The 15769-nt window shown below is 45.9% G+C and overlaps 1 protein-coding gene across 1 annotated transcript in view; it reads right to left on the bottom strand.

The window, feature by feature from the left end:
• Positions 1-10232: 10232 nt before the first annotated feature.
• Positions 10233-15769, bottom strand: part of Ppargc1b (PPARG coactivator 1 beta) — a 101607-nt gene continuing 96070 nt past the window's right edge. Inside the window, exons 10-12 of the mRNA XM_028774320.1 lie at positions 14762-14883; positions 11346-11500; positions 10233-10499 (exon numbers count right to left, since the gene is read on the bottom strand). Coding sequence (XP_028630153.1) covers positions 10399-10499; positions 11346-11500; positions 14762-14883 — 378 coding nt within the window. The 3' untranslated portion in view covers positions 10233-10398. The remainder of the gene's footprint in view (positions 10500-11345; positions 11501-14761; positions 14884-15769) is intronic.

Here is a 15769-nt window from a genome sequence, read left to right as displayed (position 1 = left end):
CTGCCTTTGCTGCCGGCAGGGGGTACAGCCCTCAGGAAGGAAGAGGTCACCCAGGCAGCTGAGCAGTTAGAGAACCAGGAGTTGAGAGGTGGTGACAAACACAGCAGGCATCCTCATCATCAAATGGTCTTAGACATTGTTTCTGGTTCTGTTCTGTTTTGTTTTGATTTGTTTTAGACAGCTCTGGCTGGCCTGGAACTCTCTAGGTTGACAGGGCTGGCCAAACTCAGACATCCACCTGCTTCTGTGTCCCAAGTGCTGGGCTAAAAGCATGCACCACCACACAGGGCTTAGAGATTGTTTTAATCTTAAAAAGTCTATTGAGTTTAGCCCAATACTCTAGACTTCATATACTGACTTGATAATTTTTTGTTCTTATAATTCTTATAAGCTCTTTAAACTTAGTCTTTTATTATAAAAGTATCTGCTAATTTTCAAAAGTAGAGAATTATACATCATATACCACAAACTTACACCAGATTTGAACGTCAAGCTCTGGTCATGTGTGATTCACGTGTCTTCACATTCCTTTTCCATTTTTCTCTCTCTTTCCTCCTTCATCTCGACCTCCCATCCTCCCTCCTTCCCTCCCTCCTTCTCCCCCTCCCTCCCTCCCTTTCTGATTCCCATCATGTAGCCCCGGCTTGCTTTAAACTCTCCATTCCTGACCTCTATGTTCACTACCACCCATGACTTAGCTGAACTATTTATGAGAAATTCCATACACTTGGCTTCACCCCTCCGCAGTCTCTTGAGGAGTTTGTGCATCTTTACAGGAATAAGCGTCTTTAAAGCTTACACATCTTACATGGCAGTACATGCCTGCAATCCCAGCCCTGGAGAAAGAGGGAGGGGGAGGGCAGGAGTTTCAGAGGTCTTGGTCTATACAGCAAGACCCCACCTCAAGGGGGATGTTACGCTTCCTTAAGGAACAGAGCCTTTTCTAGCACAACACTGTCACACAGAGGTGACTGCTTCATACCCAGCTGTGGGGTATATTCTGGTGAGCCACAGACTGAGGGCTTGGGGCTTCAGCAGACAGCTCCTTCAGGGGTTTCCTTAGCTGCAGGATACTCTGCATTTCTCAGGGGGATCTCTACCTGAAGTGGACAAGTATGGTCACATTGCCCAACATGGGTCAACTGTGGAAGGCCAGTCTAGCTCCAGGTTAGAGTCTGTTTCCTAGGAAATCCAGCTGTGATGTAAACTCTGAATCAAACACCCCTATAGCCCCAAAACTTTTAAAGAGACTATTTGTGCTGGGTGTGGTGGCACAGACCTTTAATCCCAGCACACAAAAGGTGAAAGCAAAAGCATGACGGTAAATCTGAGGCCAGCCTGGTTTACACAGAAAGTTCCAGGCTGGGCTACAGTGTAAGACCTTGTTTCAAACAAAACCAAAGAACACGGGGAAAAAACGTTTGGTGTCTTAGCAGGTAAAGGTTCCTCCCATTAGATCTGCTGACCTCAGTTCTGTCCCAGAACCTACCAACACATGTCCCACGAGAACACACACACACACACAAAACATACATGGTGGAAAATAAAGTATTGCTTAATCCAAATCTCACATATTGAATGTGCTTGTTCTGTCTCTTTTTGCTTGCTTCCTTTTATTAAGATCTACTTTTTGTTCTTGAATTTTCCATTGATTTCAGATGCAGACCTTCTGTTTAATTAAGAGGCCCTCTTGGCTTAAAAATGGACTACATTTAAGTATGTCGTGCCTGGCAGAGTTACTGTCCATGCAATCAAAACTTATTAAATTGGAAAAAAAAACCCAAAAGTTGTTAATAATACTCACAAGAGACTGTCAAAAATATCTGCCATACTTGCTTAAATTCAAACTTTGTTTCTATTGTTTCCCACCCTCAGCTTTTAACAACTCTAACAAAAGCCAAATTTAAGGCTCAGAGTGATGCTTCGCTCTACCCACATGCTGTGAGGTTAGCTAGACCATCAACAACCCTACTGTGTGCAGGCACAGCTGAAGTTGCTGTTGTATCCTGTATGCCCTCATTTCTTTCTCCTTTGCCAGCGACTTCCTGCAAAGGCAGGGTCAGTTGCCCCCTATTCTTTTATCTCTCCCCCCGCCCGGGGGGTGGTGGATAATACCTGCCTGCCTTTCATAAATGGCTATCTTTTAGACATGTCTGCCTCCCAGACTGGGGGTTGGTTCTATAGACACTTATATTAAAGCAGTTGCCTCAAGGAGGGGGAAGTGGATAGTCTCCCTCAAATGTGAACTACAAGTTTACTCTAATGCCCCCTTTAAACAAAACAGGAAACTGAAGGCCAGAGGAAGAGGCTGGAGGTACAGCCCAGTTCTCTGGCCTTCTTCCAGAAGATATCCAAGATCAGAGAACACTGCGTGTGGTACTTACATCCTGTGACTTCCATTGCAGAGCTAGCTGTGCCTCTGGAACAGATGTCCTGACCTTCTGCTTGGGTTTCATTATGGCAGGACTTCAGTCTTTGAATCCTGAGTTGTGTTTTCTGCTGTTATAAGTGATACTAAGGACTCAGTTTTTCCAAGCAAAGGCATGTCCCTAAGCATGGTTTAAGTGGCTAGGAGAAGAGATATAACTCTACTGAAGAGACCTAACTCTTTTTTTTTTTTCTTTTTGTGGTTTTTCGAGACAGCGTTTCTCTGTATAGCCCTGGCTGTCTTGGAACTTACTCTGTAGACCAGGCTGGCCTCGAACTCAGAAATCCGCCTATTTCTGCCTCCCAAGTGCTGGGATTAAAGACATGTGCCACCTCTGCCCGGTGAGACATAACTCTTACTGAAGAGATGCTGTCCTGGAGCACACAGGGTCAGCTCTGCTGGATTTTTGTCACTATATTTGATGAGGTTGAGAAACTGGTTGAGGCCCAGCATGGTCATGTGTGGTAACACTTCTACTAGTCACAAAGCTACACAGTGAGTTCTGAAATAGACTGGGCAATTTAGTGAGGCTCGGTCTCAAGACGAAATTAAAAAAGGGCAGGGGTATAACTCCATGGTACTACTGTGCAAGATCTTGGGTTCAATTTCCAGTACTGGACAAATAGAAACCAGACAAAACCCAAACCATACATTGGCCAAGACTTTCCGAAGCAAGACTGGATCTGGATTCCCTCATTTAGGGAAGAGAGTGCGCCCCTTCCCATACACAAAATGAATTCACAGGACCAATAAAGGAAGACACCGCTGGACAGAGCTGTGGGTGGTATCTTTTAATTTCCATAGTGTACTTGTTCGGTTTATTTCTAAGCAGATCACGTCACTATTTACAGTCCATGAGCACAGAGAGTCTACAGTTTTGTGATGTAAACAGTAGCCCCCAGCAGGAGCTGAGAAAAGAAGCCAGTTCTGAAGTATTTACAGACGTTAAAATAGAACTTTATACTCACAGAAGAATAATACATAGAGCAATTTGGTTAAATTATCTACGAAACTATAGAATCTGACAATGTACAAATACAGGAAAACAGTTCCTCATTTAGAAGGTAAGACGGATAAATCACGCCAGAAACAAAATAGGGACAATGACAACCACAATAATTAAGAGCAAAGAAGTCTCCTTCCTCGCCTCTCACAGATAGAGTATTTATATAAATAAGGACACAACTCAACGAAATGGAAAAAATATATAAAAATCTTCTACCAATTAAAAAAAATAGCAAAACTAAAAACTCGATTTTTCAATCATTAGCAGTGTCCTTTAAAAAATTAAAATTTAGCTTCTATTATAAATAATAAAGCAGATGTGTCCCTCTGTATAGGTGAAATTCTTGCACCTTTCTCAAGAAATGCATCAATGTAACACACACACACACACACACACACACACATACACACACACACACACACACATGCACACACACAAACACAGCCTTACATACATGCACCCCAGGCTACAGTTACCTTGTTGAGTTCCATAATACATAATGCCCCCTACAGTAGTACCTTGGGTATGACCAAACCTCTCAAGTTTAGCCATTCCCTGGTTTGACCCTGTCGTGGAGCCAGGGAAAGCCCTGGCTCCCTATTGCTCAAATTTCTCCAGGCTGCATGGTCACACTAAGAGAAAAGGGTTTTGAGTCCAAGATTTGGAGCTGTCAGAAGGGAGCACAGAAACCACCTTGCCCAGTTGATTAAGGCTAGCTACAGATAGCATTTCTTGAAACCTAGGGGTTGGGGAGCTGGGTAGTCTTGGTTTCAATCTCAGCAGCCGCTTCTAACAAAAGCACATGCTTTAGGCCAGTGCTTAAAGGACACAGGGGACAAGGAGGCAGGCATGAACCTCTGGAGTCACTTGCAAGGAGTTGGACTTCCAGATGGTCATCTTCCCCGGCAACCACCAGGAACCCCCCAACGTGCTCCATTGTCCTGTCTCATGTCCTCTTCAGACCATGCTCCCTTGAGACTTCCAACCTGTTTCAACTGGAATCAGAACACCCCTTCAGAAACCAAGGTGGGAATAGTTTATGACTTATTATTCCTAACACAAAAACGTTGGACAAGATTTGAAAATACAAAATACAAAAAAATAAAAACAAACAAACAAACAAACAAACAAACAAACCTGTTTGGCTATTCAGTGGACCATATCAAAGGTCATGGCCAGGGCCCCCCTTTTCCCCTCAATCCTCATACATAACTTCTATGCTTGTCCCAAAGGTACCATGTGGGCCACCTAGCAGAGGTTCACTTAACAAGGTTGGCAGCTAAGCTGCCAGTATTGCAGTTATAGTAAACCCCTCCGGACACGTGGGTGCTGGGTTCAACCCCATCCCCTCTTCCACAGGATTAACTAGTGCATTTCCTGGACTGCATAAGCAGCTAGGCAGTTGATGATTTTCTGAGTTGGTACTGAGCACACAAGACAACTCACTTGTGTTGCTGTATTTCTCTGCCAAGTTAATGTTGGCCGGCATGGTGGCTGACCAAAGGAACTTATTTTGCCTTCCATCTTGGTGTCCGGTGGACACCAGTCTTTGGCCACTAGGTTGGCGACCACACATTGATAAGGCAAAGTGCTGACCAAGCCCCTCCACAAGGACATTACCCAAGGCCAGCAAAGGGAGGAAGGAGGCTTGTTAAGGCTTCCTTGGAGAATCCTTTGATGAAATAAAAATATGGCACAGAGGGGTTGTAGCCACATGAATACCTTTCGGAGGAAGCTGTTGTAGGGACCGACCGCCTATGTTGCAAGTCCCTCGGTTTGGGCATATAGATTCCATACTCCTTTCAATAGTCAAGGCATTCTGATGAAATGGCTTTGTGAACATCTGTCTCCCCAAATCCCAAAGGCTTGGTCACTGCTGCTATACCATTAAAGATTCAAAAAAACAAAAAAAAACAAACAAAAAAACCCCCCCCAAAAAACCCAAAAGCTGCCCTAAACATATGCAGTGTGATCCATGCCTCCTGCTGCCCCATGTGTCTTATAATCATCTGAAAGCAATGTGTGAAAACTGTCTTAAGTTGAGCTATTTGGGGAAAACAAGTGTATTGCTAGTATTATCCGCAAGCAAGCAAGGGACGGCCAAGTGGTCACAACATTCAGATTAAAAGCTCTTCGGTGGGGATGATGACAAGGCTAACTGGAGACTGGAGGTTGTCAACGAGACAATGAGGGTTAATTCTTTACCATCCCACAAAAGACTATGGCTTGGATCTGTCCTGAGGAGCTAGCCTCTTCACAGAAGGCGCCTCAGTCAGGACTATGTGGATCTCATCCTATTGGAGGTTGATGACCTTGAAGAGAGTGCCCTTTCCTCATATACACACCCCAATCTAGCCAGAGAGTAAGTAGAACTCTGGGCTTCCCTGGCTTTGTTATCATTGGACAGCTTCATTTGCTCAAGGAACATGGGCCTAAGGTCACACAGTAAATAAGAAACGTAAAGGGAAGATTGCTCCACAAAGCATTGCAATTGGGTAGGCTGTTTTTTAGATTTTATAAAAGTGGGTACCAAGATATAAGCCCATGATTCTGTTTCTTGAGCTTCTAGTAAGAAGCCAGGCAAAGACTATCTGCAGACTCTCTTATGGCTACTACCTTGAAAGATGCCTCTGTTTTCTTTCTCACATTAGCCCGCTTCCCTATCCTCTAACCTGGCTCCAGGACGGCACCTTACACACAGATAAAGGATACACAGATTTACCAGAGGAGAGTGTGGAGCAAGGCTGAAGTGTCAGATTTCTCAAAGTGCTTTCGTGGACTAGTGCAAAGTGTCTGCCTAACTGCTTCCTGGGTGTCCCGGTGTTCCGCAGCTAGAGTCAGGAGCACCCTGCCCACACTCCCATCTGTCCTAGGCCAAGACTATCTCTGTGCAGGGAAGTTTCTATCCCAGGCTCTCCCTGCCCTTACCCTGTATCCCCAGACGCTCCAAACAGCCCAGGAGCTTACCCTTGTACAAAACCCTCAGAGAATTGGAGGGCAGTGTCAACATATTGCACATAAGGACTAGTTTCCTTCTACCCCAGTGAGCAGGGAGAAGGGATCCCTTTTCTTTGGTTAATGACACCAACAGGTTCACTCTATTATCACACACCCAATCCCTTTCCATTGTCACACGTGACACTGGAATATGACTTTCTCAAGCTGATCACAACCGCTGAAGATCAAACATTAAGAAAAATACTTTTGACCTCAGTGAATCACATCAACAAACCCTCTAAGGGTGACTCCAGTTCATGGAGAGGTGCCCTTGCCTCTGAAGCAACAGGGTCAACTGAAAGGTGAACTGAACTCGAGGGCGAGGACAGACCCTGGAGAGAGCTGGCCATGCAAAAAGAATGGGCTGCCTGCATTTTCTTTCTCTCCATTTACCACCTGTACAGCGGCCATGGCAGGTATATCATGTCTTCCCCCAAACACTGACCTGCAAGGCTTGAGGTCACAAAAGACATCTTACTGTATGTCTTCCCATATTAGGACTTGAGGACTAAGACTTTGTGGCTGGCTCAAACCAGTCCTCCCACCCCTGGAGCCTTGCTGTTCACCAGATTTTTAAAAATCAACAGAAAGACACAGGCATAGGATAGATACTTTCTGATTCAAAGCATTTTTCTAGCTGGGGCCACAAGCGATGTGGGGGGGAGGGAATGGGGAGTAGGAACCTTGGCTATACTGTATCCACTCATATTTACCTATTTGATGCATTTTCCTTCAGTAACAGAGTCCCCTGAGAGAGGGAACTCTGATTCAGCCTTGTAGTGACTGAGGAAGGAGATGGAAGAATTCCACTTAGTGGTTGGATCGGACAGTTCTAGAAAATACCAGCACAGCATAGAGATGACACGGAGCCTGCCCTCCCTGGGTGGTTGTCAACAGTCTATAGGAAGCTGTATGGCAAGCACACGTAAACATCATTGAGACACATCAGGACAGCTACAACGAGAAGATTGCCAATGGCAGCTGCTCCCTCTGGGTTACTCCTTGATTTGATGGGAAAGAGATCAAGACGGATTCTGGGTTTTGGAGGGGCCTGACATTCTCCTTGGTAATTTATATGCAGCACCGAATGGATCTTCCAGAGAGAGAGGTCATCTGCAGAGCTGGTAGTCCATTTTTATGACAGGGTAAGTGGAGGATACTAGAAACTCTTGGTGGGCATCAGCTTCCACCAGTGAGCTCTGGGGCATTAGTCCCCAGTGCCAGGCTTGGGGCTCTATTCTGCTCAAGAACAACATGTAAGTGACTTTGAGTGCCAGAGAGTGAACTGATTGGTCAGTTCCAGTTAACCCTGGCTGGGGAAAAAAGGCTTAGTGTTTATTAAGAATTTGTTCTTTTACTCCAGAAACCATCATCTGGTTCAGTGTAACTGCAGAAGTAAATGGTAAGAGCCCATGGTTCCCTAGACAACTTCTACTGTCCGAGGCCCAGGAAAAAGGGACTCATAAAGTCACAGAAGAAGTTCTTGGTGGGGTCAGAATTCAAATGGCTCTCCAGATTAAATCTAATCCTTTTCCCTTTGGACAATTTTGGTGAGCACCAGCTTTTCTCTGCGATTAGAGCCCTGGTTTTAGTGGATGCAACTAAAGAACTCTAATTCTGTTCCACTCCATACCCATTTTCCATGTGCCTACCATATGCTAGGCAATGAATAACTATAAAGGGATTCAGAATCGTTGGGTCTGTGCTATGAAAAGTCCCTTTCTGGATCTATCCTTAGAAGCCACACCTTCTCCAGTTATGTTCCCGTATGCTATTCTGCCCCTTCCTTTCTATACTATTTTGTTTTGTAATAGTTTTGGGAGTCCTCTACCAAGTAACGGCTTCAGGGGCTTTTTTCCCCTCAATGGATCAGGTTATGACAGGGCTGGACAGCATAAAAACCAGCCAGCATATGGCTCTACAATGATAGTCTTCCAAAGATTAGAACAGGATGTCAAATCAATTAAACACCTAGCAATTAGTAATGCCTGCCCAAAGCACTGTGTTGAGTATCCCAATAGCACGACCAGGCTCAAAAACATTAGTGTTATGGTCAATTCATTATGTTTGCATTGGCCAAGGATATGGGGGGAGGCATGGCTACCCTATAGACTGCCCGAGCAGCAGCTAAGACTTCTGCTGTCTAATTTGTTCCTTAGTCCGTTTCACAGAAAGGGAACTTGGGGTTCAGGAGGTCAATGGATTTGACACACAGATATTCTGTTTCCCTCTTTCTGCTAGAGCCAGCCCCCTTATCTATGGGTGAAGACTTTTCCCCCACACCAAGCACAAGATTATGGCTCACTTTCTCTACTGAGGTATTTGATAATCTTAAAAAAATTAAAAAAGAAAAACCACCACTTCTCAAAGGAATAAGCCTGGCATGAGCAGCTGATTAATTTAGCTTGGGTAGTCTAATGAGTCATTTACTTTCAAACTCTCTTATTTTGGCAGAACATTGGGTGGGGTGGAGGAAGGGGAGAAAGAAAGAAAATGTCACAAGACCAAGGAGGAACAGAGCTATATGAAGTATTAGAATTGATACTCTGCCTAGCTGGTTCTCCCTTACAAAGGGCCCCTGGGAACCCAGAGAGTGTCACACTGGATATGGCTTTGACAGTAGTCAAGAATGAGTTGAAGAGGAGCTCACTGTGAATGCTCCTTGGGAGGGCCTTGTCCACCCCCAACCTGTACAACCCCTCACTTGGCACCTCTAACTTTACAGAGGCGCAGGCAGGGACACTGTAGGACATAGGATGGGCTGCCAGTTGCCTTCCCTGCCCCAAAAGACTGCTCCTAGGGAAAGTCTGTGCACCACTTGCTGGTGTCTCAGAGCCCTGAGGGGTACCTGCAGGCAGGGTAAGTCACAAGACACTGAGGATCAAAGCTCAGGGACACCTGAGTCTGTGCTGAAGTTTGAATTAGCCTTAATGCTGGTGAGTCAACTGGTGGCCCAATTCTCAAATGAGCTATGAGGCTTTTAGCCTATTGCTCAACTTAGCTAATTCCACTCCTCCAGCCTCTGACTTTTGCATCTTTATGCTAACTCCTGCAGCAGGCTTGGGCCAGGAGTCAGGAGGCTTGGATCACTGTTCTGCCTGCTCCATGGCAGTGGGACCTCGGGGTAGGACATTTCACCTCTCAGGCCCTATCCTCTTTCCCTGTGGAATGGGTCTAACACAGCTTACTCGGCCTTCCTTACAGGCACTCAGGGCTCTGAGCACTAAAGACAGGCACCCTCCAAGTGTGGGTAGACGGGGGAAAGGGATTCTCGTTACATTGAGTGGAACTCACTCAAAATAAAAGACACCAGGACTTAGTAGAAGATACCTGGACACCCCTCTCTTCATACCTGTGACTGCAAGCCCCTCTTTCCTGCCAGGGAAAAGCAGCAGTGCAGCTCAGTAGCAAACACCTCATGACAGTGCATAGTTAAACAATCAAGGAAGCAATACAATAATCCCAGGCACAGAGGATCTGAGCCATAAATACATTTGTTTTTTTTTAAGGATATACTTTTTTCTTCAATTAAAAATGAGTTTCTAATCCTGATTCTATTCACAAGTAACAATTTCATCATCACACACTACAGACAGAAGATGTTATGTGAACACAGCTCAAGTCTACAGAAGGAAGTCAGTCGAGTGGGAGGGGCAGAGGATGACTGACAGCACTTTGAGGTGCACCCAGGACGATCCGCTGGAAGCGAGGACGACACTAACGTGGCAGTGGAACATCAACAGCATGGAAACTCACGGACGGAAGCAGCTTTGTTCAATGTAAACATTGATTTGTTTTTAGAAGGAAACGACAGCAGATTCAAGTCTCTCTCTCCTGTGTGTTCTCTCACGCTCGATCGCTCATTGGCTTGCTCTCTTCCTCATATACTCATTTCTTTGAAAACGTAAACATATTGGAAGGGCCTTGTCTGAGGTATTGAGGTATTCCTCGAAGGTTAAGGCTGATATCAATGCAGGCTCTGCTGGGCCTCTTTCAGTAAGCTGTCAAAATCCATGGCTTCATACTTGCTTTTCCCAGATGAGGGAAGGGACTCTTCAGATGTGGGATCTGTGGGCCGGTGAGAGGTGAGGTGGTGAGAAACTGAGTTGGAACCAGCAAATCTACCACTGAGGGTGGGTCTCAAGGAACTGGGATGGCCAGGGTGTCACAGTGCAAGAGTGGGCACTACCACAGCGCCCACTCTTCAACAGTCATTCTGCTGTGACAGTTCTTCCATGTTGACAAGACCTCATGGCTTCCAAGTTCCTGTTATAGAGTGTTGGGTCCCTGAACAGAACACCCTACAACTCCTTTCCAGCCAACATTCTAGAAGTGTATTTTCCAAACACCCTTCCACCAACTAGTAATTTGATACTCTGATCCTAGTCAGTCACAGAAGAAAATGCTAATGGATCTATCTCAGACATATGGGGAAACTAAGTCTCACAATGGACTACCGGTACCACAAAGGCTACCACGGGCTCGCCTCTACAGATCATTTGTCTCTACCTTGTGTTTCTTTGTCTTCCGCCATGTTGTGCACAAATGGTACGGGCACTGTGTCTTTCCATGCTGCCCTCTATTAAGGGTAAAGCTTCTGCCTGTCAAGGGTCACCACAGAGTGCATGGAAAGAGACAGGACAGCCAAGGTACTGCTGGGTAGCTGAGAGCACAGACTGTACCTTCCTATGAGAACAGGAAGGTGACTGTGTGGTTAGAGCTACTCATAGGACCACAGGGCAGAAGAAAAAGCAAGATGTCAGCTGCAGAAAAAGCAGCTGTAGAGTAACAATGGGGAGGAGCTTGACAAGCGGCCATGTTCAGAGGGGTCTTCAGTCTATATGTCATTAAAGGAAGTCACTGTCCCTTTTACTCTGGGACTCATTACAATATAGTTAGACTCTGCTTTCTTACCATAGTCAGTGTATCTGGGCCAGCGGAAGTGCTGGAGCCTTCCATAGCTCAGGTGGAAGGAGGGCTCATTGCGCTTTCTCAGCGTGGCGCCATTCCTCACAGACAGGGCGGCATGCTCTGAACACCGGAAGGTAATAAAGCCATGCTTCTGGCCTCTGGAAGGAGAGGATAGGGTAAGGGAGGGTGTTCTAGGCCAGCCTGGTGAATATCATAAGAGTACCCATCATAGGATAAAGAACAGGAAACCATGTCACGTGCCCGCTTCTCTTCAGTGAGGGATGAGATTTGATAGGCCAACCCCTGTACTGTGAAGACAGCAGGGGCAGCTGAACTCTTGGGTGTTTGACAGTTGCTGGACATCATGCATTGCATCACAGTCAGATGGGACGCCTGGGAGGGGGCGTTCTCACCTCCACCTCGCCCAGGAAAAATAAGCTCTGTGGAGTTCCAGGCTCAACCCAATGGCATGGGACTCAGCAGGGACTGACAAGACCCCTGGTCATGAAGCTAAATGCTCCTAACACTCCCCTCTCTCCCTCATCACTCCCCTGGTTCTGCTATGTCTCCTCCCCATTCTCACTCTGCCATTCTCTAGACCACCGGTTCTTAACCCTTCCCATGCTGCAACCCTTTAATACAGTTCCTCATGTTGTACCGACTCCCAACCATAAAATTAATTTTGTTGCTACTTTATAACTGTAACTTTACTACTGTTTTGAATCACAATAAATATCTAATATGAAGGATATCTGATATGTGACCCTTGTGAAAGGGTCATTTGACCCCCAAGGGGTAGCAACCCACGGGTTGAGAACACTGCTCTAGACCCTTCGAAGACAGCTTCGGCCTCTACTTCCTTGGCTGCCAACTTGCCCTTCATCTTACCTAATTCCGCTGATGTTTCAGACTCATCTTAACCTGCACGTATGACACCTGCTAGTCTACCTGCCTGCAGCATCATATACTTCCTACCTCTGCAGAGAGCACCGAGTCACATGACAGTATCTCCCTGGACATGGTGATATATGTTCAAGGATGAACCTATTGCCCAAAGCTAAACCCCGGAGGTCTATACCAGATCTCTGCTGGAACAGTGAGCAGAAATTCTGTCCCCCAGGAAACTCTGAGCTGTTAACAGGTGAGCTTAGATCTCTGCAGCAACTAAGAAGCAAGCCTGTTAGGGAAGGACTCAAGGCAAGGGAGACCTCCAGCCAGCTCTGCTCTGATAGTTCAGCTCTATTGATAAGTAAACAATCCTCTGACACACAACTTCCTCAAGCTCCTGTGACTCAGGATAGGCCAACCACAGGAGAATCCTAATCATGTACACTGATGCTTGTCCCAATTGGGGCCAAGTTTGAGCCCCTCTGCTGCTATGAATATCTGAAAATGGTTGTCTGTCTAAAACTCTCCTTTAAGGAGGTTGTACACTTTTACAATCTTAGCGAACTAAGCCTTTTCTTTGGAGACTTCTTTCATTTTCTATGTTTGGATGAAATCCTGAAGACTGCATAAAACTTTGCAAAGTTCTATTTGCGTAGTGAGCCAAAAATTACAGTAAAAATACATAACACAACGATTACCATGTTTAACCGCATAGTTGAGTAGTGTTAAGTCGACATTGTCGTATAATGAGTCTCTAGAAAAATGTTTAGTTTGTTTTGTCTTTCTGAGACAGATGTTACTATGTAGCCCAGGCTAGACTTGATCTTGCTAGGTAACACACGCTGCCCTCAAATTCTCAGTTCTCAGGCTTCTAGCTTCCAAGTGCTGTGATTGCAGGTGTGTACTGCCATTCCTTGTGTGATCAACAGAAAATAGTCCATCTTCTAAAAAGCACTCCTGTAGCCTTTAGACAGTGTCTCCACTTCATCCCTGGGCCTCCAGTAACAATCATTTCACCTTCTGTTTCTAAGTACATGGTATAAGTGTGAACACACAACATCGGCCCTCATGTGACTAGACCATTCCCTTAGCACAGTGTCATTAATGAGTATTCATCTACGTGAAGCACGCATGGCCTCTTTCTTAAGACTGCATAATACCCCGCTATACGTGTACATTGCATTTGGATTATTCTCACCTCTCTGCTGTTGTGAGCTATAAACACGGGTGGCTGGCCCCTCTTCGCAAACCTGTTTGTCATTCTTTTGAATATATTACTGTATACCCATAAATAGAGTTGCTAGATCACACAATAGTTCTATGCATGTTTTAAGAAGCTGCTCTATTCCACTTCACCCTAATTGGGTTCCATTTTCCCCACGTTTTTACCAGCACGTCTCTATTTTTGTTTTAGCAGTAGCTATACTGGTTAGTTTTGGTCAACTTGACACAAGTTAGAGCCATGTGGGAAGAGGGATCCTCTTTTGAGGAACTGCTCCCATCAAAGTGGCCCGTAGGTAAGCCTGTGGGTCATTTTCTTCATCAGTGATTGATATGGGTGGACCCAGGCCATTGTGGTGATGCCATCCCTGGGCTGGCTGTTCTAGATTGTATAAGAAATCAGGCTAAACAAGCCATGGGGAACAAGGCCATGAGAAGTGTTCTTCCATGGTCTCTGCTTCAGTTCCTGCCTTGAGTTCCTGTCCCGCCTTCCCTTCATGAATGACTAAGCTGTAAGCTGAAATAAACCCTTTCCTGCCTAGGTTGCTTTTGGTCATGGCTTTTATGATAGCAATGGAAAACAAACTAGAGCAACCATCTAAATGGATATGAGGTATAGAAAGACTGTTAGACAAAAGGCTACTTTCTGGCTAAGGATTTTTATTATGATTATTGCTATTAAGTCAGAATTTAAAACCCTAATAACTTACTTTGCAGGTATGATAATAGATAATTTGGAACTCCTTTTAAATCAGCAAAGCTATCTGTGGAGTCTATGGGTAACTTGGGTTTGTTTTTTTTTTTTTTTTTTTTGAAGATTTCCTTACTGATTAAAAAGCAGCTCCCCTAGGTGAATGAGGACAAGACAGAACTACTTAGCAGATTGCAGGCCCAGGATGCGCTGCACAGGAAGGGAGGCCTGTGAGTAACACGGAGACTGCCGCAGTGAGGTCTCAAAACAAGTACATCTTCAAGTCAGCAAAGGGCACTTCCTAGCCTGCACGTTTGTTTGAACAAAGGCTTTGAAGCCTACACGGGTTCCAGTTCTTCCCTGTTAACTTGTTTGAGATTCCCCAGAATGAGAATAAGAATGGATGGGTTTTTAAAAGTGTCAAGTATTTTGATGACAGAAAGCATGGATGCTGTGGGCGCTGGGTCACATCGCAGCATGGTGTGGTGCTGTCGCCAGTTTTACAATTACCACTGTTCTTGTCCCACCTGTGCTCCCCCCCCCCCCCCAGCTCCTGGCTCCTTCCTTCCTTCTCCTCCCCCTTCCCCATTTGTAATGGCTTCCCCTCCCCCACGCTCACCTCTTACTTCTCATCAGCACCTGGCACTCTACTATCTCACCAAACACCTCGAAGCGCTTCTTTAGTTCCCGAGAGCTCATGTCGCTGGAGAGATTTCGAATGTATACCACACGGCCTTCGCCCTGCTCACAAATGAGGGACAGAGAAGGACCCTGTTATTACCCTCATGGAGTCTCTGTCTAGGCCTGGGTGAGCAGCAGTAACTCTTTACTGCTAGAGTAAGAGAGAGGACCATGACAACCTCTATACCAAAAGACCTGTCCTTTTGGAGCAGGGACCACTGAGTACAGGAGAAGCTTCCCCTGAGGGGAAGCTCCCGCATGGAGGGACAGAGCAGAGACTGGGCAGAGAGGACCTATACTATCAGATGAGCATGTTCTCCTCATCGCTGTTTTGAGCCTGCAAGCCACTGAGGATACACTGGGGACCTGGTGGTTTGTAGAGGTCAGAGTACACCAGGAGGAAAGATAATGAAACGGGTCACAGGAGCCATCATTTTATCTGCGTTTTCCAAGGAAAGCAGGATGAAGCCATGACATAGACACCATGCCCCACAGGTCACCCTCAGAAGAGTTTGGCTCTATGCTAGATGCTAGTGGGCCTACAGATCAGACAGGGAGAGAAAACAATCAAGGAGGCCAGGCTGCAACCTCCTGCCTCTTTTGAGATTCGTGATTTGATGGACCTGGGCCCTTTGCCTGGATACCTGTGCTCTAGTGGGTTGAGACAGTGTGTGGCCCAGACAGACTGTCTCTAGGCATGGCCAGCAACTCTCCAAACAGCCAATCCGCCAACCACAGATGTCAGAAAAGAAAGCCTAGAGCCAGAGTCCAGAACAGGACCTCATTTAGTCATAGAGTCTGCTTTGGCATGCTGGGCTCCTTCCAGGTCTGTAGCGAAAGCCCTTCCTCCCAGTGTCCTGGTAATTCCCTGAATTTCTGACCCCCCCCCACCCCCAGAGCTCTTGGACCCTGCATACTTTCGGTTGTTCCTTTATCCCTAAGCTCC

The sequence above is a fragment of the Grammomys surdaster genome, unplaced genomic scaffold (genome assembly GCF_004785775.1).
Source record: "Grammomys surdaster isolate TR1022 unplaced genomic scaffold, NIH_TR_1.0 239, whole genome shotgun sequence".
Taxonomy (NCBI): domain Eukaryota; kingdom Metazoa; phylum Chordata; class Mammalia; order Rodentia; family Muridae; genus Grammomys; species Grammomys surdaster.
Note: the sequence above shows the minus strand (reverse complement) of the source record. Positions and strands in the feature narration are given on the sequence as shown.